The sequence below is a fragment of the Labrus bergylta genome, chromosome 7 (genome assembly GCF_963930695.1).
Source record: "Labrus bergylta chromosome 7, fLabBer1.1, whole genome shotgun sequence".
NCBI classification, from domain to species: Eukaryota; Metazoa; Chordata; class Actinopteri; order Labriformes; family Labridae; genus Labrus; species Labrus bergylta.
The window spans coordinates 30,996,334-31,020,666 of record NC_089201.1 but is presented as its reverse complement, the minus strand read 5'-3'; the positions used below and the strand labels follow the sequence as shown (position 1 = coordinate 31,020,666).

At 39.8% G+C, this 24,333-nt stretch overlaps 1 protein-coding gene across 3 annotated transcripts in view; it reads right to left on the bottom strand.

Annotated features, from left to right (window-relative positions):
* The window catches only part of LOC136179608 (NLR family CARD domain-containing protein 3-like), a 149,137-nt gene extending 125,043 nt beyond the window's left edge, over nucleotides 1–24,094 (bottom strand). The window contains exons 1-5 of one of the 3 annotated variants that reach the window (XM_065956445.1): nucleotides 23,653–24,094; nucleotides 21,758–21,946; nucleotides 18,268–18,479; nucleotides 15,975–17,988; nucleotides 14,693–14,866 (exon numbers count right to left, since the gene is read on the bottom strand). In XM_065956445.1, the coding sequence (XP_065812517.1) occupies nucleotides 14,693–14,866; nucleotides 15,975–17,988; nucleotides 18,268–18,479; nucleotides 21,758–21,888 (2,531 nt within the window). In that variant the 5' untranslated portion in view covers nucleotides 21,889–21,946; nucleotides 23,653–24,094. The remainder of the gene's footprint in view (nucleotides 1–14,692; nucleotides 14,867–15,974; nucleotides 17,989–18,267; nucleotides 18,480–21,757; nucleotides 21,947–23,652) is intronic. The other 2 variants (XM_065956443.1, XM_065956442.1) reach the window with 2 other exon arrangements.
* Between the last annotated feature and the right edge of the window lie 239 nt (nucleotides 24,095–24,333).

The window sequence follows — 24,333 nt, the reverse complement described above, 5'->3', positions numbered from 1 at the left end:
GTGTGTGTGTGTGTGTGTGTGTGTGTGTGTGTGTGCTTCTTTTGAACAAATCTGACCTACATCCAGGTGAATTTTATGTCTATATAAATTAAAGGTGCAGCAGGTGTTCTTTACAAAATTTTAAAGAATTGAAACTCTGAAAAGTAAAATAAGTTAGACGGGTCAGGGGCAGTAGCGGAGCAAGTGTGGGGGCAGAAGGTGCGGCCGCCCTGGGCCCACTGTTGTCTCAAGGAGCCCACTTTGAGCCAAATTTAACATGTATTTTGTTATTTAGTTGAATTTTCGAGTAAAGTTAGTTTGACTAGGTCTGAGTCTCTCTTTTCTTTTGCCGCAATCAAGACACACAATGTATTTTGTAGAGCAGAGAGGGGGCCCCCTCCACTGCCAAGGGGGTTCTCAACTTCGGCAGCAAACAGCACCAGCGGGGTGCTGTGGCCTGTTTGTAATGTCATTGATTCCACCTCTTAGCACCCCCTTTGCTGGGCCCCCGCTGCTGTCTGGAGTTTTAAAAACCTAGTCGTCTGTCTGTTTCATTTCTGTTTACCTCGCTGTTTTTCGTAACATTAAAAGTGTAAAAAACTAAATAAAAAATGTTTTCTCATTGACAACTCAACCTGGCAAGTCTCCACCCGTTGCTAGCTCCACTAACGTAAACGAAACTAACCAAGCAAATAAACATGTTAGGAGGAGCACCCAGCTAGCTGCAGGAAAGCAACAGTGCTGATGAAAACTTCATTGGTAAGTTGTTTCATCATTATTTGAGATTAGATGCTGGTCTTTTGTTTGTGGGTGTATGTGTTGGAGACCGCCGTGTCTGCTGGTTATCGTACTGTATGAACGGCAGGCCATTGCTGTCACACTGTTTACAAAGTTTGTTGTCGTGCGTGGGTTGATAATGTGCGGTTTTATGGGTTGATAATGTGCGGTTTAATGGGTTGATAATGTGTGGTTTAATGGGTTGATAATGTGTGGTTTTATGGGTTGATAATGTGTGGTTTTATGGGTTGATAATGTGTGGTTTTATGGGTTGATAATGTGTGGTTTTATGGGTTGATAATGTGTGGTTTAATGGGTTGATAATGTGTGGTTTTATGGGTTGATAATGTGTGGTTTTATTGTATTGTCTGTGTGGCTGTGTGGCTGGATGAGTGTCTAACTTCACTGAATGTTAAACTGTAGTTGCCTTCTGTCTTTGGTTTCCCGTCCGGCTAATGAAGTCTGCTTTACTTGTTTAATCGGTGGAATATGCGCACAGACATATCAGCACTTGTTCTGTTTAAATATCAGCAGGTCACTCACTGATAAGTCCCTGTCACTGTAATAGCACCCTTTGTAATCTGCAGCGGCATTTCTCTTTGTCCCGCCTCGTCTTGTATCTCCATACAGCTGATACTGTACCATAAATGATATACTATATTACTATATAGGCTACAGCATATGCTATATAGCCTGTAGACAGTTTAAGGGCCCACTATTGGTCCCCGCCCCCTCTGCAATGAGCCATAGGCTCTGCGCCTGGTCTGGGGGGATTCTCCCCCAGAGGAAAAATCTATTCTAACATTCAAATGAGATCCTGAAACATGAGGACCCATCATAAGAACAGTTTCTTCCCCCAGGCTGTCACTCTGATGAACGCTAAACAGTCACAGAGTGTCAGACCTGTCGCGGTTAAAATGACTCTAAACCAACCGTCACTGTGAACATACATATATGTATATATATATATATATATATATATATATATATATATATATATATACATACACATATACATATATATATATACATATATATATTCTTTAATTTAAATGATCAATACACACACACTTATTTATGTAAATACTGTAATTGACATCTTAATTGACCCATCTGTCACATAATTGCATTTTACTTGTCATGTTACTTCAGCATCTTTTGCACTATTCACCACTGCACTGTTTCATATTTAATCATGTAAATATTAGTCTTTTCTTATTATGTTTATTGTTGATATTTAATGTTGTACCTGTACATAAGAGAGCACAGTTCACTAAAGTTAAATTCCTTGTGTGTGTGTAAACATATCTGGTCAATAAATCTGATTCTGATTGTTTTGATACTAAATAAGAAGCCGACTCTGTTCTTAACCTTAAGCAGTCTAAAGTAGTAACAACACAGAAATACCCTCAAACAAGTTACAGAAGTTAGAGTACAAACATATCAGACTTTAGTCTGGAGTAACAAATGAATAATAGTTACTTTGCAAAAATGTACCTTTTCCAGAATATTATTTAAATATATTTTAATGCATTAATGTGTTCCTCATTTTGTTGTCATTGCTACAGTTGGATCTAATCCTATTTACATACCTGTATCTGGATACCTTGTGAATTCACAGGGCATATAATAAAGATATTTAGACAAATAGTGTATTCATCCTATTTTGCATTATAAATCTGAATCTGAGAAGTAACTAGCAAACAAATTTAAGATTTTCTACAAATTCAGTGGAGTAAGAAGTATATTTTTATTAAGTACAAGAAGGCTTCTTTTTGTTTACATTGAACAGAACTTATGCAGTACTGTACTTAATAACTTTCACCCACTCAGTCATTAAAAGTAAACTAGTGCTAGCTTGTTAAGCTAATATAAGATGTAAGAATTGTGTCATCACACGGTCCAGTTTAAAGGTGATTCATGTCGTGGTGCTCTGTGTGGGTAATGTGTTGTATCACGTGTTGTCGTGACGTGCGTTCCTAACGGAGTGTGTCTGTTAGCGGAGCACTCGGTGACTGTCTGCTCTGCCTGTACGTAATAAAACTTTAACGGTAAACTCCGTCATGTTATGGATTGTTATTTCCCTGGTATTCTTTTCTTTGGTCTGGTAAATAAATTGCGCACCGAAGACTAAAAAAAAAGTCTGGACATGACGGGCAGTCCACGCTGATGTTCACTACCACAATAAAAGCCTCCTATACACCGAGCCGACTTCACGTAGCAGATATAAGTTCTGACTGTAGCCTACATTGAAATGCCACACAGACACAAAACTACACTTCTGTTACAGGATTCAGATAAATGACTGACATTAAAAACAGCAGTTTGCACGTTTGTCACTAACCCACATTCTGCTCGACTTCTTTTGTCTGACACTGACTAAAAATATTACAATTCTGAAATTGATGGAAATCCATCGTAGAACTGTAATCCCTGTATGTGTGTGTTAGTGTGTGTGTTACAATTCACTTAGCAGACGCTTTTATCCAAAGAGAGTAAGTACAACACTAATCCAGTCATACACTGCCACCGAAGCAGTGGGAGCAATGCAGGGTTAAGTGTCTTGCCCAAGGACACATCGGACATGTTGCTCAGCTGGGGATCGAACCCTCGACCTTTCGGTTGAGAGGTGACGACTCTACCAACAGAGACACAGCCGCCCGTGTGTGTGTGAGACGGAGAGAGAGAGAGAGAGAGGAGTGCTCATGGCTCCGTGCAGCTTCAGAGAAAGAGAGAGAAGGTCCTCTGTCCTCACTCCTCTTGTAAATGCATCTTGCACTAATCAAAACTGAAGCTTCTCATGGCTTCGTTTTAAAAATGTTAATATACAGCTGCTTGCTGCTGATTCTGAACTCCTATAAATAACAGAATATCAAGAGGAACTTTTAAAAAAAAAGAATAAATCTGGAAATAGGGTCACAAAATGAGAAGTTAGAAGCTGCTTTGACACGCACAGAAGAAACTGAGTCATGGAGCAGTGAAGCAGATGTACTGCAGCATGTAATAAAAGAGCAAAGACAGATGATGGAGAAACTGGACGATTTGGAGTCAAGGTCTAGAAGGAATAATCTTCAGATTTACGGCATACCGGAGGATGCTGAGCAAAACATCGACTCGGTTGAAAGGTTTGTGGAAAAGTGGCTTCGAGAGGAGTTTACAATAAACTGGGTGTTAGCAGAGTCAGTTTGCACAACGATCCTGGCGTGCGTACCCAAAACTAGACCGAAATATATACAGAGGAATAAACACACTGTGGGGCATGGGTTCTACGTGAACTGGATCTCACACTCTCTCAGGAGGGAGAAAAAAACTTTATTGACACACACTTCACTTGACAGACATGCACACTTCAACTATGAATATGAGCGCATGTCATTGGCTGCTGTCACTTGTCATTAACACCACATAGAACAACCTTCTTACCATTGAGAGCATACATATTTCCCTTGATGTCAACACCCCACTTGATCTCACATTGTTATCATAAACAACAAAAATAAACAGGGTTTTCCACCTTACATTGTGTGTTTTTAACATGGTTAATCTCCAAACAAAATCTTGTCAAACTTTCTCAGCTTAAACTTTGTAGCTGGTTTGGTCATTACATCTGCCACCATCTGTTCAATAGTTCAAACTTATTTTTCCATCATTAACAGTTGACCTTACAAAATGATACTTTATGTCAACATGTTTACATCTCTGTCTGTTTACAGGATTCTTAGCCAATGCTATTGTTCCTTGGTTATCCTCATAAACCTTAGGAAGTACATACTGATGTCCATCAAGTCCCTGTAATAGTTGTATAAGATACAAAGATTCTTGTGTAGTTGCAGCTAACGCCATATACTCTGCCTCACAAGTGGATAACGCAACAATAGGTTGCTTTTTAGTTTTCCATGAAATCATAGGACCATTTTAGACTCACACAGTAACCTGTCGTACTGCGTCTATCTCGAACATCAGCTGCCCAGTCTGCATCACTGAAGGCTTGTAGTCCAAGTTTCTCATTTTCACATTGTCTGTAACACAGCTCTTTCTCACTTGTGCTTTTCAAGTATCTTAGTACATGTTTTACAGTAGTCCATTGTTCTTCTGTTGGTTCTGTAAAATGTTGAGACAGTTTACTTACTACAAAACTTAAATCTGGTCTTGTACATGTAGTCAGATAAATAAGGCTCCCTACGGCCTCTCTGTATTTCTTGACATCACTCATCATTTCTGCATCATCAGTGTAGCTGAGTTTTTGTTCACAAGGTGTCTCTCTGGGTTTACAGTCTTGCATGTCAAACCTTTCAAGTATCTTTTTCACATATTTCTTCTGGGACATTTTCACACATTTTTCTCTCTGTTCAAAATCAATACCAAGAAAATGTTTCAGTTTACCCAAGTCCTTCATCTTAAATCTGGCTGTGAACATGTACTTCACATCTGTAAGAACATTTTCATCACTTGCAGCAATGATTAAATCATCCACCCATATTCAAATGATTACCTTCTCATTTTCAGTTTCTTTTGTGTAAACACAATGATCAGCAGGATTTTGGACAAAACTGTTTTCACTCAAACACTCATGTAGTGTCTTGTTCCAATTTCTCCCTGACTGTTTAAGTCCATACAGTGACTTTTCTAGCTTAAACATCAACTTCTCATTTGTGCTAGATTTCACCTCATAACCCTCTGGTTGTTCCATGTATATCTCATAGTCTCTTGGTGCATACAAGTAAGCAGTTTTGACATCCATTTGATGTAATATCAAGGTTTCCTGTGCTGATTTTTGCATTAAGACTCTTATACTGGTTAGGTTGGCAGTTGGAGAAAAAGTCTCCTCATAGTCTACTCCCATCTTTTGACTATATCCTTTGGCTATATAACGTGCCTTATATGAGTGTTTAATTTAAGTCTAGTTTAAATGAGAGGGGAAAAGAAAGGCATACTCTCTTAAAGAAATAAGGTAAGCCAAACAATTGCCTGGTTTAAAGGGTTATAGATATCTGGACTCACGGCTTGAGAGGAACGGAGATAAAACTGTTGGTCTAGTATGGGAAGATTAACCCCTTGTGGGCTGAACCTCTCTACTCGTAGGGGGCCCTTTCACCGTGAGAGGCTCTCCCCATCCAAACAAAAAGAGAGTCAACATGAAACAAAGTTTGTTGACATCTCTTTATGGAGGTCACCTTTTCTGTGTTTAGTTAAAGTGCAATGTTCTAAAAGGTGGTTCAAAACATTACTTATTGTTCAAAAGTGTCTTACTAAGAGCTTGTGGAGGTGTTGTTACAAAGATAATAGAACTATAACAGTTCATGAATACAAAACAAGAGGAGATTAAAGTAATGTCTCTAAATGTTAATGGCTTAGGACAGTGGTTCTCAAACTATGGTACGCGTACCGGTGGGACGGGACTCCCTGTGGTGGTACGCAAAAAAATCTCCACCATATTTAAAAAAAAACGCTCAGCATAAAACGCCAATTTTTTATTTTTTTTGTCATACTCCTATCTTATCTGTCTTGTATCTATTGGGTTGTATTAATATCAAATGTGTTTTCCCCTCTAAATTAATCTAGTTATTGCAACAAACATCTTTAATCTGCTCAATTTATGTTCACGCACAGACATTAACGACAACAGCAGTACGCCTCGCCTTTTGAAAAGTTCCACTCGATATTCTGTTATAGTTCAGTACTGAAACAACAGAAAGCAGCTGTAGGCCTACATTAACAGATATTCTGTTATTTATTGGAGTTCAGCACACAATCGGCAGCAAGCAGCTGTACATTAACATTTTTAAAACGGAGCCAGGAGAAGCTTCAGTTTTGATGCATGTACGGACAGTGGAACTTATCGCTCCCCCTCCCCTCTCTCTCTCTCTCTCTCTCTTGTTCTGAAGCTGATGTGATTCTGCTCTCTTTTGTTGTCTTTACACTCCGCAGGATTCGAGAGGGATTTTGTTTTTGGCAGTTTTGTTATGTTGAACGCAGAGACTTAAAATAAAGCGGCTCTGGTTGCACGGAGCCTGCGGAGCGCGCTCTCTCTCTCTCCCCCGCTCCCTCTCGCTCTCTCAGGCACGCAGCAATTTTATGAATAAATGAAAAATTAAATAAGAACAGGTCGGAAATATACTTGGGCCCAGGTATCGTCTATTAGTGGGAAACACTGGAGATGAAATATTCTAAAACAGGTTGTTGGTTTTTATTGTTCTGCACTTCTTTTGATTTGGGCAAATGTCAGTGTTGTGTGGAGTTTAAGGGCCAGTTTTGGCGCTAGCCCTTAGTAGGCCTACAGCACAGCGTGGCTGCCAGAAGTCAATAATAAATAATATTCTTTTCATGAATTAATTTGATCTTGCTTGAAATGTGTGTAGAAATAGGCCTACAGTGTATTTTAACATCTACCATAATGGTGGTACTTGGAGAGCCAAATATTTTCGGAGGTGGTACACAGTCTAAAAGGTTTGAGAACCACTGGCTTAGGAAACCCAGTCAAAAGAGCTAAAATTATGACCAAACTCACAAAAGAAAAGATGCAGATACATTTCCTTCAAGAGACTCACTTATCAAAATCAGAACATGAGAAATGAAAAAGATTTGGATTTAGAAACACTTTCTATAGTTCACACTCTAATACTCGCAAAAGAGGGGTAGCAATATTAAAATCCAATGTAATCAAGTTTGAATGCCAAAAAGAAATAAAGGATAAAGAGGGACATTACATTATGGTTAAAGGAACAATTGGGCAGACATTAATAACATTGGTGAACATATATGCCCCACCGGAGAGGAATAAGGAATTTTTCAAATCCTTATTTGATATAATAGCAGTAGAAGCAGAAGGTATATGCAAATGTGGAGGTGATCTCAACGTAATAATGAACTATGACATGGACACGATCAGTGTGAAGAGAAATAAGAAATCTACAACAAAGATGGTTAAAAATGCGTGGGAGGAAATGTTCTTTTTTGATGTATGGAGAGACCTGCATCCTCAGCAAAGAGACTTCAGTCATTACTCATCAACGCATTCTGTCTACTGATTGACTCTTTTTTTATGCAAAAAGAAAATAGAGATATAATATGAATACTAATAATAAGAATGTCAGATTGGAGTGGCAGATGTTTCTGATCATAGTGCAGTTTACCTAAAGATACTCTTGAATTGTAGACAGAGAAATACAATATGGAGGCTAAATGTGGGAATACTTAATAACAAATCAGTTGTCGAGCAAATCAGAGCTGAAATAAAGACTTACTTGGAGGAAAATAATAATGGTGAAACAAACCCAGCGATATTATGGGATATTAGTAATAAAGGGGAAATTGATCGCAATCACAAGCAACCTCAAGAAAGAGAGAGAAAAACAATAAAACATTTATGTAACCGAACTAAAACAATTAGAACAAAAGCATAAAGGAAAAACTGACCAAAAAAATACAACAACGAGTGAAAGAGGGGAGGAAAAAAATCGAGGATTTACTTCATTTTGAAGCAGAGACAAAAGCGAGATATCTAAAACAAAGTTATTATGAAACAGGCCCAAAAGCTGTGAAATTATTAGCTAGACGATTACGAAAACAACAGGCCGAAATTACTGTCAATAAACTGCATGATCCAAAAACAAACCAATTAAAATATGAACCAGGAGAAATTGAAAAGATCTTCAGAGATTACTACAAGGATCTTTACACTCAACAATCTACCTCATATCAAAACGACATTAGAACATTCCTTGACTCCTTGGAGTTACCCTCAATAGGTACAACGCAGAATCAATGCATAACAGAACAGATAACCACAGAGGAAATCCTGAAAACCATAGGAAGTCTAAAACCAAATAAGGCACCTGGAAGTGATGGATTTCCATCCAAGTGGTACAAAAAATTTGCACGTGAACTGTCTCCATTATTACAAACTACTTTTAATTGGATCATGGCTGAAAACATTGTACCTCCCACCTTGAAGGAAGAAATAATCACAGTAATCCCCAAACCCCAAAAAGATAAGGACTACTCCCAAAACTACAGACCAATATGGATTTAAAATGTTGATTATAAGATGTATACCTCAATAATATCAAACAGACTCCAAGCCTTTGTACCAGACCTGATAGATGAAGACCAGACAGGGTTTGTAGGGGGAAGACAGACACAAGACAATGTCAGAAGGACATTACACATCATACACAGAATACACAAAGAAAATGTACCTGTAGCTTTGATCAGCCTAGATGCTGAAAAACATTTGATAGAGTCAATTGGGAGTTTTTATATTTAACATTGGAGAGGTTTGGATTTAATGAAAAATCTATTCAATGCATTAAATCCATCTATAATGCACCCACGACGAGAGTAAAGGTTAACGGTTCTCTCTCTGATAGATTCCAACTTGAGAGAGGAACTAGACAGGGTTGCTGTCTTACTTACTTACTTACTGCCCTTTATGCCTACTGGCATGGAGGGCAGCAACAAAGGATCTCCACTCCTGTCTGTTTTGGGCGAGCTTTTGGATAGAACTCCAGGTCTGCTTCATGACTTTCAGTTCTTTCTCCACTGTTCAACACCAGGTTTCTTTGGGTTGTCCTCTCTTTCGTTTGCCTTCAGGTGTCCAGTGTAGGGCGGTTCTAGTAATGTAATCCTGTTCTTTTCGCATGATGTGTCCAATCCATCTCCACCGCCTTCTTTTTATGATGGTCTCTATACTTTCTTGGTTGGTCCGAGCAAGTAATTGCTGGTTGGAGATGGTGTTAGGCCAGAAGATACGTAGGATTTTTCTGAGGTTTCTTGTGTGGAATGCCGAGAGCTTGGAAAGGTCTTTCTCCGTCATCCTCCAGCATTCACAGCTGTATAGTAAGGTGGAGAGAACACAGCTCTGGTACAACTTGAGTTTGGTGTTGATGCTGTACTTCGTGGACTTCCACACATTGTTCATCATTCTGAATGTGTTTCTTGCCTTGTTGAGTTGGCTTTTGATGTCATTGCCTGTTCCTCCATCATATCTAACAGTGCTTCCTAGATATGAAAACTCTTCTGTTGTGGGTGTATTTACTCCATTTATTTGTATAGGTGGGGGGTTTTGTGTGTTTAAGGTCATCACCTCTGTTTTCTTCAGGCTTATGTTCAGTCCTATTTGTTGTGCAAATCTGTTGACACGGGATGTTTTTTCTTGTATATGTTGGTGGGTATGGGAAACCAGTGCCAAGTCGTCTGCAAAGTCTAGGTCTTCAAGTGTTGTAAATAGTGTCCATCTGATGCCTCTAGGTTGATCTTCGGTTGTTCTTCGCATCACCCAGTCTATGACGGTATTGAAGAGTAATGCTGACATCACGCATCCTTGCCTCACTCCAGTCTTGACTTCAAAAGTGTGGTTGCTGTTTCCTACTTGGCATGTGAAGTTGGTGTAAAAAAACAAAACAAAAAAAAAACCTTTATGATGAGGATGATTTCTTGTGGAATCCCATACAAACGTAGAATGCGCCATAAACTGTCCCTGTGGTTGCTGTCAAATGCTTTCTTGAAGTCTACAAAGTTGATATATAGCTGTCTTTGCCATTCTGTGCACTGCTCTATGATGTTGCGTAGAGTGAAAATCTGGTCGGCACACCCTCTTCCTTTCCGAAATCCTGCTTGTTCTATAAAATTACCAAAATAGTCTGCGGTAGGTACCATAGAGCTATAGATATGCCGATCACTGACAAACAAGGGCGAACTCTTACATCAGAGGCAGAAGTAGAGGCAAGGTGGGCAGAACACTTCAGCGAGGTCCTAAACAGACCCCCACCAACAGCAGAAGCAGAGATACAGGAACCTGAGACTGCCCTTGAGTTTAACACTGCACCACCAGAAGAAAAATAAATTGTTTCAGCCATCAAATCACTCATAAATGGAAAAGCCCCTGGGCAAGACAACCTGAATGCAGAACTGTTCAAAGTACATCCAGAACTTTCAGCAAAACTGCTCAACCCACTCTTCACATCCCTATGGGGGATGAAGACGATACCAAACGATTGGTCAAAGGGTGTAATCGTAAAGATGCCCAAGGAAGGTTCCCTAAAAAAACTGTGACAACTGGCGTGGAATTACCCTTTTGTCAATTCCAAGAAAAATACTAGCAAAAGTCATCATACAAAGAATTTCAGATGCAATAGACAAGCAGCTCAGAAGAGAACAAGCAGGATTTTGTTGCTGTCTTAGCCCGATTCTATTCGCTCTGTATATTGAACCGTTAGCCCAAATGATCAGGCAAGACAATTCAATAACCGGAATAGAATTTAATAAACAAAAACACGTAATTAGTCTGTTTGCTGATGATGTCATGATCTACATAAAGGACCACGTTTATGCAACTTGTGGAAATTCTAGAAAACTTCAGTTTGTACTCTGGGTACAAGATAAATTTACTTAAGACTCAAGTTCTCATGTTTAACTACTCACCAAGAATTCAGAATAAACTGGGAAACAAGATCACTAAAATACCTTGGTATAAATATAACCAACAACTTATCAAAACTATATCAAAGTAATTATGGACAGATAGACAGCGATTTAAGGAAAGACATTGAAAGATGGTCCACCTATCCACTGGGGCTCCATGATAGGATAAATGTGGTGAAAATGAACATATTACCACGTTTCATATATGTATTTCTATCTCTGCCTGTAAACATACCACAAGCTCAATTTATCAAATGGGATAAGCTTATATCACGATTTATTTGGGAGGGTAAAAAACCGAGGATCCGTTACACCACACTTCAGCTGTCTAAAGATAAAGGGGGAATGGCCCTTCCGAACTTAAAGGAATACTTTAAAGCAACACAATTACGTCCACTCATGTATTGGTGTAATGCTGGTTATGTAGCTCGATGGAAAGATATTGAAATGTCTACATTTAAATACAAGTATTGGTGAAAGAGAGATACCTGTCCAGATGAGAGCGGAAGAACATTTAGCCCCATTAACATCATTTACACTGGACATATGGTTCTCCACTGTTAAGCAGTTAAAATTAGGGAAGGATCTGGGATTATTAAAATGGATAGCTTTTGATGAGAAATTTAACCCGCTAAAGTTGGATCCTACATTTAAAAACTGGACAAATAACAGCCATATGTACACTTATTAGTGTTCAGATGAGAAGTTTTCAAGAACTTAAAAATACATATTGATCTAACAAATCAGGATTTCTTGAGATATCTGTAAATGAGAGACTATTATATTAAAAACATTAAGAAAAATGAGGACGAAATACATCCTATCATTAAGTTACTTACACAAGCATACAGTACTGTAGTTAAAAAAGCTGTGTCTAACCTGTACTGTTATTTAATGGTATGCGCCATGAATCTGTGCCATCTCCGTGCGCAAATCAAAGAAGCATTTTACAGGGGTGCAAACTCATCAGAGATGAAAAAGGTGACATTGATCCAAACATCCTAGGGGGGTCCGGGGGCATGCACCCCCAGGAATTGTTTTTTTTTTTTCAAATATCAGCTTTAAATTGTGAATTTACAGAAGACTTTAGCATTCAGACCTACTGAAGAAGCGGTGCAAACAATAAGAAAAACACAATTGCTTGTCGATATCTATGTTCTAACTTTTTGATAAAGCTTCAGTAAAACATGAAGAACCCTTGCCAAACCTTCAGTCCCTTTTTATAAATGGGATGAATTTGCAGAACAGGGCTTACCATGTTCCACTAAGGGGTGACGTGAAGTGCAGTCACTATGCAAGTAGCTCTCAGAGCAGAGTCTGAGAGAACATCATAATGCAGTCATCAAGTATGACAATATTTTCACAGATCTTCTATAATTAAATATGTAACATTATCAATATATTAACCTGATGTTTTGCTCCTGCTGGTTTTCATTAAGTTTATATTCCCTCTGGCCTACCTTACCTTATTACATGTGTTGACACTGTCACATTAATGTTGCCTGAGATAATAATAAACCAGAAAGCTGTATGAAGTTACACATTTCTCTCAACATCTTTACGTATGGCTACCAAACGTTATGATCAGACAGGATGTTAAACAGAAAGGCTGGCTTGCTAGCCAGACTTCGAATCTTTCCACAGTGTTTTCACGGAAACATAACGTTACGTAAATTAGCCATGTGCTGCACATTGCGACTCATTGAATCAGGTTTCATGCTTATTGCGGTCGGCGCGCCGATATTGCGCAATCGCGGTCGGCGCGAGAATGGTGCGCGGAGGGTCTGAGCGCCCAGCCGCGCATCGCGCCAACCGCGTTGCAACGTAATATTTACAGTCTATGCGTTGCAATGATTGGCTACAGGGCCTAGAAGTACTTTCTTTGGGCCGTGTTGAGCAATCAGAGCGCTCTGACCGCAATCAGTATGAAACAATGTTTGCAGGGACCGTGCTCGCCGCGTCATAGACCCCCCAACCACCTCCAAATATTTTTATTGCAGATCTAAATAAATCACACAAATGACCTATTTGGGATCGAAAACGGCTAATTTTCGCTGAAAGGTGACAGGTTTGCACCCCTGATTTTTGCGTTGCTCCTCGGTTAAACCAGCGAACCTCTGTATGATCGGACAGCCTGTGCGTGATATTGTTTTTGTATAAGAATGAAATGTTCAGTAATAGTTATATTTTTACAGTCTGATTAAAGCTGGTGATAAAGGTGCAACAACAGGCTACTGCATTTAGAAGTGATGTCACGCTGAAACTTTTAGGTGATCAACACGTTCACCTCTGGGTGACCTAAAAATGAACCATCTGTAAATAAAATCAGTTAATATTCATTTTAATTTACTGTTTTTACAATAACCAGAGGTAAAATAACTCTATCATCAGGCTCAACGCCGGTGTCTGCAAACTACACTGGATGTGAGGAGACGGTCTGGGCCGTTACGCAGGACAGAGAGGATTGTTTTTTATTTGCACGAGCTGCTCTTTGTGGCTCACTCCATAGGAAGCTTTGTTATTATCAGCCAAACTTTTGTTTTACATCAGTCAAGCCAGAAGAAACTGGTAAGAAGTGTGGACAGAACTGAAGACCGTCAGGATGAGTGTGCAGTGCAGCGCCTCCTGTGGTTAAGTCCTGTAGCTTTGATGAAATTCTGGCAACTTGTGAGCAAATAAAACTAAAGAAATATCGCTCCTTCGATCTCTCTTGAAAACCTGCATTCTGTGTCACCTCTCTCAGGTGTTCAGCCTGTTTGCTGATGTGATATGATATGATACTCCCTGCTGAGAAAATAGTTTAAAGTTTTTAATTAATTTTCGTATCATGATATCAACCTTTACGTTGCTCATTATAGGTTTTAATACAATTCGGGGAAAATACGTATTACAAATATTTAATTTATAAAAAATCTCAAAATATTTTTCAATACATTTCCTCCTTCTTCCCAAAACGTCTCACGGGTCAGATGAAACCTGCTGGCGGGCCCGCGGGCCGTATGTTTGACATCCCTGCTCTAAGAGGGAAAAAAAAAAATGATCGCCTACGACGAAAAGTGAACAAAGTAAACAAAGTAAACATCTGTAATATTTATTGTAGTTATAGAGAAGACATTCAATCAAAGAGTCTTCAATTTAAACTTTCCTTTGACAGTTTCAGAATCTCACGGTGTCACAAACATCTCAGACAAGACAAGTGCTTGACTTTATTTTTACATCTGATGGTTGAAATTGGAATGATTGTTTTTCTTTGTTTAATTATTCATAATTTATCTAAAAATCAGCTGTTCAGTTGGTAAAGAGTGAAATATACAACAAGTTATTTTTTTTATATATTTAGGTTTAAAATGTAAGGCTTTAAATTGCTACCACTCTGTGGACAAAACCACAGAAGAAGAAAATGTACTTCAGCATTAAGATCCTCAGTGTGGATCATTTGATTATCAGCCTGAAGTCTACAGTTTAGTTTCACATCATCTGAATCTGAACAGAGAAATTAAACCTGTTGTCTTACCTCAGAGTCTCCAGTCTAAAGTTTGGACTCTTCAGTCCCTCACTCAGCAGCTTCACTCCTGAATCTTGCAGATTGTTGTTACTCAGGTCCAGCTCTCTGAGATGGGAGGGGTTGGACTTCAGAGCTGAGGCCACGACTTCACAGTGAGTCTCTGACAGTCCACAGTCTGAAAACCTGTCATGACATTAATGGTACATAATATGTTATTTAAAGGAATGTCTTAATATTTTGACAAATTGTGTTTTTCACATCAGAGGTTCAGCTGATCTGAACTCACTTTAGTTAACAAACATTTCCATCACTTGTAAACGTGTGTGTGTGTGTGTGTGTGTGTGTGTGTGTGTGTGTGTGTGTGTGTGTGTGTGTGTGTGTGTGTGTGTGTGTCTGACTGCTCCTGGTCCCCGTGATGGAATTGGGAAGTGGAGCGTACATTTATCGTGAACTATATCATCAGTGTGTATAACACAGCACAGTTTAACAGAATCTGTGTTAAGATGTTCACAGACTATAGCAGGCTGTGAGATGACGTCGCTATTGTTAAGTTAGCTGCAGACACGGTGTTAGTACGTATTTTCATGGATTCATTCATCTTGATAATTTTGTGGACATATCTTTAAATTGTGTCAACCATCTTAGGGTAATTCTTCTTTTGGATGTCTGAAGCTGTAACCTTATATGGGTGAAACACCTAAGTAGTAGCAGATCTATATATGGATAGGAGCCAACCATATGTTGTCAACAACCTTTTTGCTAGACTAAGAGTCAACATCTGTTACGTATACAAATCAGTGTCATGTCATCTTTATTGTTTTATAGTGATGTACCCAAATAGAAAGGAATTTGTGGGTTTACTATTTTGAGGCTGGAACGAGTTTTCATTGTAGCCATGTAGGTTAACTCATTTAGCTGCAATCTGCTCATAGAGTCAGAGCAGAAAAAACAGCAGACCGGGGACTCAATTTATGTTGTTTGTTGTCACAAATCACTCTGTTATGTTCCTTTTTTTTTTTACTTGACCTTAAGGGGTCAAGTTTTTTAAAGTTTTATTTTTTGGCTTTTTGTGCCTTTATTGTACAGATAGGATAGTGGATAGAGTCGGAAATCAGGGAAAGAAGTCATTTAAGGATACCTTTCCAATAGAAAAGGACAGCTGTCGCCGTGTCGGCATGTCGGCTTGTCCCCACCCCCCCAACGCTATAAACCTAGGGGAAACACTGTATAGTATATATTTGAAGAATTAAACGGCTTATTTTTACTCATATTTAATCACATCTGGACTTACTTTGCTTTCCTGCAGTTCCTCACAGCTGGAATCAGTCTCAGTCGTCCCTGGTCTGATGTCTTGTACTTCTTCAGGTCCAACTCATCCAGAACCTCCTCTGACATCTGCAGCATGTAGGCCAGAGCAGAGCAGTGGATCACAGAGAGTTCCTCCTCTGATCTGTTCTCTGACTTCAGTAACTTTTGGATCTCCTGATGGACTGAGAGGTCGTTCATCTCCGTCAGACAGTGGAAAATGTTGATGCTTCTGTCAGGAGAGATATCTTTACTGTTCATCTTCTTCAGGTTGTTGATGACTCTCTGGATCATTTCTGGACTGTTGTCTCTCTGACCCAGCAGGCCTCCTAAGAGTCTCTGGTTGGACTCCAGAGAGAGGCCATGAAGGAAGCGAACAAACAGGTCCAGGTGACCATTTTTACTTTCCAGGGATTTCTCCATGGCACTCCTCAGGAAGACTTCCAGGGATGGGTCTGGAGTTAGAACTTTAGAAATCTTCTTTAAAAAAGTATTTCCAGATGAGTCCACAAGGTTGATGTCTTGAAGGAAAGCCTTCACTACACCTCTCTTCCTGTTTGTCAAACAGTGGAACGTGTAGACTGCAGCCAGGAACTCCTGAACGCTCAGATGAACAAAGCAGTAGACTGTTTTCTGGAGGATCACACACTCTGTTTTGAAGATCTCTGTACAAACTCCTGAGTACACCGAGGCCTCTGTGACATCAAGACCACAATGCTCCAGGTCTTCTTTGTAGAACATGATGTTTCCATCCTCCAGATGTTCAAACGCCAGCCTCCCCAGCTTCAGAAGAACTTCCCCGTCAGCCTCCATCAGCTCATGTGTTCTTGTCTCACGTCCCTCATCATACTTGTGCTTCTTCCTCTTTGTCTGAACCAGCAGGAAGTGTGAGTACATGTCAGTCAGGGTCTTGGGCAGCTCTCCTCTCTGCTCTGTGCTCATCATGTGATCCAGAACTGTGGCAGTGATCCAGCAGAAGACCGGGATCAGACACATGATGTGGAGGCTCCTGGATGTCTTGATGTGTGAGATGATTCTGCTGGACAGATCTTCATCATCACTGAACCTCTTCCTGAAGTACTCCTCCTTCTGGGCGTCAGTAAAGCCTCGTACTTCTGTTACCCTGTCAACACATGAAGGAGGGATCTGATTGGCTGCTGCAGGTCGAGAAGTTATCCAGATGAGAGCTGAGGGAAGCAGATTCCCCTTGATGAGGTTTGTCAACAGTGTGTTTAACGGTGATTTCTTTGTGACATCAGACACAACCTCACTGTTTGTGAAGTCCAATGACGGTCTGCTTTCATCCAGGCCGTCAAAGATGAACAACAGTTTACAGACAGCGAGCGTCTCTGCTGTGACCTTCTGAAATGTTGGATGGAAAACACGGAGCAGCTCAAGAAGACTGTACTCCTTATCTCTGATCAAGTTCAGCTCCCTGAATGAAAGCAGGATCACCAGACTGAGGTCTTGGTTCTCTGAGCCCTCTGCCCAGTCCAGAGTGAACTTCTGCACTGAGAAGGTTTTTCCAACACCAGCGACGCCGTTTGTCAGAACCACTCTGATGGGTTTCTGTTGGTCGGGTTGAGCTTCTGTCTCATGTTTCTGTTGCTCGCGTTGAGCTTCTGTCTCAAGTTTCTGTTGGTCGGGTTGAGCTTCTGTCTCGTGTTTCTGTTGGTCGGGTTGAGCTTCTGTCTTTTGGTTCTGTTGGTCGGGTGGAGCTTCTGTCTTTTGGTTCTGTTGGTCGGGTAAGGCTTTAAAGATGTCCTGACACTTGATTGGAGTCTCCTGGAGGGTCTTCTTTTTAGAGTCTGTCTCAAGCTGTCTCACCTCATGTTGAGTGTTCACTTCTTCACTCTGTCCCTCTGTGATGTAGAGCTCAGTGTAGATCCTGTTGAGGAGGGTTCTACTTCCTGTTTCATCACTTCCTTCAGTCACATGTTCACATCTCCTCCTCAGACTGATCTTAAGTTCATCTGTAACCTCCTGCAGACCTCTATCTACTGAAAGAAAAGAAACATATCCTGAGACTGAATTTATAAAATGATCAAATACAAAAATTGTATTATTACACATTAAGCACACTGCATGACACAAAAACATCTGTGTAATAAATGTGTGCTGCTACAAGAGAAATAAAATATACTGAACATAAACTGACAGCAAGAATCAGATAAAATGTAAATGTTTCATTTAACTATATATCAATGAAAATACTAACTGCTTTGTCTTGTTTTTAGACACAATGACTTCAGTCTTACTTATTACAGTGCTGGACTTACTGGATATCTGCAGTCCTCGTCTTATTTTAGGTCGTTTTCCACACTGGGGACAGGAGGACTCTCCTGATGAAGTAGACTGGTCCCAGTATGAGGTGAGGCACTGTCTACAGAACCAGTGTCCACAGCTGGTAGAAACTGGATCTCTCAGGAGGCCCTGACACAAAGCACAGTTGGACAGCTGCTCCTCCACAGAAACAGACCCCTTTGTTATTCTGTGGAGATAAGGGAAATCATGAAGCCATGAAAACTGAGACTGACATTTAGAAACCAGTGGTGGACTAAATCAAATAAAGCCACAAAAAGCAGTGTTTTAAAAAGGTGTGCCATGTCCTCCTCAGTGAGCATGTGCAGAAGTCTGTCTGTGTAACCATAGAGTCTACCATCTGAGTCCAATAACTAACCTACAAGTGTGATGTTATTTTCAACCACTTCCCCAAACAGGGATTCATTTTTGTAGAGAATATCCTTATTGTTCCAGATGTAATATCTGTGTGGAGAGAAGTTATGTTTCAAGATGAGAGACCAAGTCAAGAGTATCTGTTTATGGAAGTTGGATAGTTTGATTGGGATTTTACTGATATTATAGTTGCACAGTAATAAAATTCCAGGCCACCAACTTTAGAAAAAACATAATTAGGAATCATATTCCATAGAGATGTTGGGTTATTTAAAAATGTCTCAGCCTGTTCACTTTGAATGTTAAGAGCTGTGAAGTCTAAAAAGTTCAAGCCCCCACATTGACCCGTGTTTATTGTCACGTTCTTTTTAACATAATGTATTTTGTTTTTCCACAGAAAGTTAAACAACATATAATCAAATCTGTTGGTTACATTTTAGTCAACATCCAAAGATAGAGCCGGATTAGTGAGTCTGGAAATGCCCTCAGCTTTTGAGAGCAAGGTCCTTCGTCTCAGAGATAAATCTCTTTGTAAACAAGAGTTTTATCAACGATGGGATTCAAATTTAAGGCGCACCTTATATTTTGCTCCTTGGTGATAACTACTCTCAGGTATGTGACCTGGTGATTCACTGGATTATTACAAATATGGGGAACATTACAATCTTTAACAGCCATAAGTTCAAATGTTCAATATTTATGTTGAGACCTGAGACCTTTGAAAGGTTATTAATCAGCTTTATAGAGAGCTGCACACTGAGCATGTGCAGGAGCTGTGTCATGACCATGAAACGTAAAATCCTAAATATAAGTTGTACCGGTATAAGACGCGCTGTGTTTTTGAAGGTCTCTCAGAGAGAAAATAAAGTTTACACTGTCTTCCTGCGTTACAGTTTTTATTGTGTTCAGGGAAGTCCAAAACCTGCAGTTACTGTTCAGCTCTGTCACCCTTTTAGTCTGTTTTCTCTTTGTGGAGTCTGCGAGTAGTCTGGTAGAGTCTGGTAGTCGAGCTCTCAGCCTGCAGGGAAAGTTGTGAAGCAGAGACTCCTAGCTTGCGAGCTCTCTGCCCGACTCCGCTTGTTTCTCTTTAACTTTAATAAAGGACTCTTTCAATCAAAAGAGCGTTCAACAAGGTTTATTTATGGAACAATATCCTACAGTTTTCTGTAAATTCATTATTATGACCTCTTGAAGGAAACATTTTGAAAAAGTAGCGCAGCCAGACTGGTCTGTGTCGCTGTCTTTCCCAGAACAGCATGCAATCAGCTCTTAATACACTGAGGGCCTGATTTACTAAGGTCCCAAGTAAAGAGAACTAAACTGTGTGTTCACTCCAAAAAAATTGCACGTTTGGTGAGTGTGTGATTTTCGGGTGATCTACTCAGAAAGTTTGCGTGAATGACACCAGGTGCAAACCTTGTGGAGGCGGTACTATTTAAGTTAGGCTTTTGTGTGTTCTACTGGTTTACGTCATGGAGAGTTTGGACGGAAAGCAGGACGACTGGAAGCGCAAAATAGGTATCAGTGGAAGAGGCAAATGAACGTACAGTATTTTTGAGTTATAGCAGATAAAACTGAATATTACAAAAAGACAATTTGGTTTATAAGAAAACCTGGGCATTAAACAGGGCCTCTCTTTTCTTCATCTTTTGAAGATGAATTGTCATACATTGTGCAGGAGGTGTGAGCTGTGTCCTCTGTGGCTCTCAGGCGCGACACTCTGCACATTGTTGAGCACCAGACAGCTGGCCAGCGCTGTGTCTGATCGGACAGAAAGGCTCTGGAAAGAGGTATCGAAGACGGGGGTACAAGCAGTGGTGAGGTCCCCCCATCCAAGCGTAGCAGCAGCGGGCTGTAGAGGGAGGAGACGAGCGCACTATGGAGAGGAGCGCACGAGCTGGGGGAGAGACGCACAGCCCGAGAAAAAAGAAATCCCAAGTTTAAAATAAAATGTTGGTGAGAAGAGGGAAACAGGAAGAAATAAATGTCAATGTTGAAATTCTTTAGAATGCAGAGGCTGTGAATGTTCAGTTTTGTTTAAATAGGCAACAGTATAGTTTAATCATGGTGTTTCCTGCTGTCATTCCAAACATATTAACATGTGTGGAGAATAACGTGATCTGTATGCCTTCTTTGATTGAGCCTATGTCTCCTCCTAACTTCAATAACAGCAGTCTGTTGTGTGTAACACTGGTCTCCTGGGTTAGCACGTTCTTTTCAAAGGTGTTAAATTCAGACACCGTCACAATCACCTCAGTTTTTGTCAGGCTTGGTAAATCACAATGCGTGTACTAACTTAACTTATTTGCATTTTCTCCTTTCTAGGGCAGAAACGCCCCATATTGAATATTCATTAAGTCAAACGTACTAAATGGACAATGCGTGTTGTTTTGCTCTTATGAAAGATTCAATCCTCACTGCGCACCGTTAGTAGATCAGTTAACACATTTTTTGCTGGTGGTATCAAGTTTGCACACGTTTTAAGACACACAAACCTTTAGTAAATCAGGCCCAATGAATGGGGATGGTTTTTTAATCACGTCCGGTCGCACACAGTGATGGTGACTTCTGCACCCGCAGTAATGATGGCTCATGTGTCAACATTTTATACTGCTATATTAGTTGCACCTTTGACCCAGCCAACTTTTAAGATGAAAAAAAAAACAGGTATTAAAAGTGCATCTTACACCGGATGTTACGGTACTTCAGTAAAAAAAAAAGATCTCATTGTGTAGTCATGTTAAAAAAATAAAAAAAGACAAACAAAGAGTGGACACAACAGAAAAAATGATTGAAAGAAAACGATCACAGCAGATCTCACTAAACTTCAGGATCAGTTTAAAAGACTTCTTCCTGCAGAATCACAGAGAAGACGACTAGATACACAAGAGTCAATACTGAAATCATATTATCTTATCTATAAACATATAATACATATATATAATCCTTAGTATGTTGTTATGAGTTCAGTGACTTTCTCTGTATGATCACTGTGTGCAGGTTGATGATTAAAAACAAGAAAATCAACACATTATGGTGTTCAGGACTCTTTTTTTAGCTTGACAGTTTGGTGATTAAAAAAAGTTCTCTTACTGTGGATCTGAGGGTCCTGGTTCATTACTGAAGTTTGGAGGAAAACGTTTAGATCGGTCACTCTTCATAGAGAGACAGCTGGACAGAGGAGACTCTGCTCTGTCCTCCTCTTTGTCTCCTCGATCACTCATCTTCTGATCTCCAGATTGATCAGAGGACAATAAAAGACGTTCATGCAGGTAAAACAACCTGAGGACAAAATAACAAACAGGTGAGACACAAGCAGGAAAAATGTGAAAGACAGAAATGGTCAAGTGTCCACATCTCATTACCTGATGTGATCCTTCATTTGATTTTCTCTTCCTTCCTGTCTGCCTAAGTACCTGATGCAGCACCTCAGTGCAGTTTGTTTTGATCCTAATATGATTTGTCCGTCTGATCTGCCCTGAATAATGCCAATAACAAGACATTGAGTCTTAAACTTTAAACATTAAACTAACATGTTAGTATTTAACAGCAACCATGACCTTTAGGACATTTGTACAACTAGAAGTGTATAAAACAGGGTTGGAAATCAGCACTCGTCACATACGGGTGTCTTTTTGCAGTGGCGGGTGAATTTGCTCAACCTACCGACCACAGTGGCAGAGCGAGGGTCACAATGGTGCTCTATATGCTGGAATGGCTTTGCTTGGTGTAACATGATTAACAGAGCACAGACTAGCATCTCTTTAACAGCGGGTCAACCAGCTTCAGGTGTGTTTAAACTGACGCCTCGCTGTCTCAAGTCCAACATGATAAAAAGAAGAGCGCTGTGGCGTTGATTTGGGCTCAAAGGAGCAGCTGTAAATACTATAACTTCAGACATTTGTCTTGGGCAAAGTGAATGATTATGTGAAAATAAATACTAACAGGCACAACCCGTACAGCAGGCTTAGATTTAAACTGAACAGAGATTACAGTACCACGCTGACATCCATCTGAAATACAAAACTAATGTAGTTCAGCTTCCTGGGCAGTGGTCCTTACTGTGGTCCTTTTATGTCTTTATTGGAGATTCAGAAAGCAGGTAGAGAGAGAGTGGGGAATGAGACGTGGGAAAGAACCACAGGTTGGATTAATTGGGCGTGCGCAATAACCACTTGGATACCAGCGCCCCCTGAAGTGATCCTTAATGTGACTCTGCCTCTCTTCCCATCTCCTTTAGTACCTGATCCAACTCATCAGTGCAGCTTGTTTGTATCTTCATCTTATTTGTCCGTCTGATGTGACTCCCTGCTTGGTATTTGACCCTGGTCTAGTTTTAGGATTTAATATAAATGTCTTTCAATTATCCTTCCTGTGTCTCTTCAATCCTGCACTGAATAATGACAATAACAAGGTCTTGAACCTCAAACATTAAAGCAATATGTTAATATTTAACAGAAATCATGACCTTTGGACCAACAGTTTTATATCTAGAGGGATATAAAACAACATCCTTCATGCCTGTAGGGATCAAACCACGTCATAAAACCGACCTTTGCTCAGATAGATGTTTTATTGAGGCTGTATTTAGTGATTACATTTTATTAGGATGCATTATTTTTTAATGTCTACTTTGAGGAAGTGGAGAATATCTAGCTTATAAAATTAAATAATGTGGAACATAAGCACTGTCGTCCTCAGGACTTTATTTAATCTGAGAGAAAACCAGTAACGCTGACTGCTAGTTTAGACCGCAGGAGTCATGACAAACATCTCTGATTAAGGACGATTTAGATTTTTAGCTACACAACTTTTACTTGACTTTACTTTTCAAACAAAAGCTGAGAAACAACAAGTACTCCACATTCACAGAGCTGATCCCGTACTGTATCTGATCCGTTTCCTTTGCTTTTCTATTCAAAGTGTATTACTCAATATTAACCTGAGGTTTTAACAGTAAAGTCATAATAATGTTGAATTAAACTCACCCTGTCTCAGATGTTTGTCCTTCTGCTCTGTCGACTCAAAATGGAGTCTTAGCTCCGACTGACAGAAACTTTCAGTTTTATTGTTTTATTGGAAACCCATATCAGCTCAGAGTTTCTCCTCCCCTTGTTACTAGAAATGAAATGAATGGTTAACCATCATCAGTTCAGGTTTCTTCATGACCTCTCTGCTGAGCTCACAGTAAAATGCATTAATTCAAACTAACTAGGTTGAGATAGTCAGTCAGAAAACTTCAAAAAGTAAGCTGGGATCACCTCCCTTCAGCAATGTTGTGGATGTCAGACGTGTGGAGAAACAGTTCCCAGATGATCCATGATCTGTTCAGATCACCCCGCATGGTACCGGGCAACATGTGATCCATGGATCAGAGGAAAATGTATCTTCATGGTGTAAAATAAATACACTGGCGTTATATCCCAATTCAATATCTGAGTGAAAAGAAGTCAGTGTTAAAGTTGTTCAGGTGGGCACAAACAGGAAGTCATTTCAGTCTTTTAAAATACATTTTATGTATGTTTTATTTCAGACAGAAACAGGTCATAACGTGTCAATATTTCATTGTGAAAGATAACTTTTTAATTGTCTATTAGATGTTAGAAACATTGGAAGAATAGTAGAAGTTGATCTGAGTGATAGGGCTGGGCCTCAAATCAACATCATGA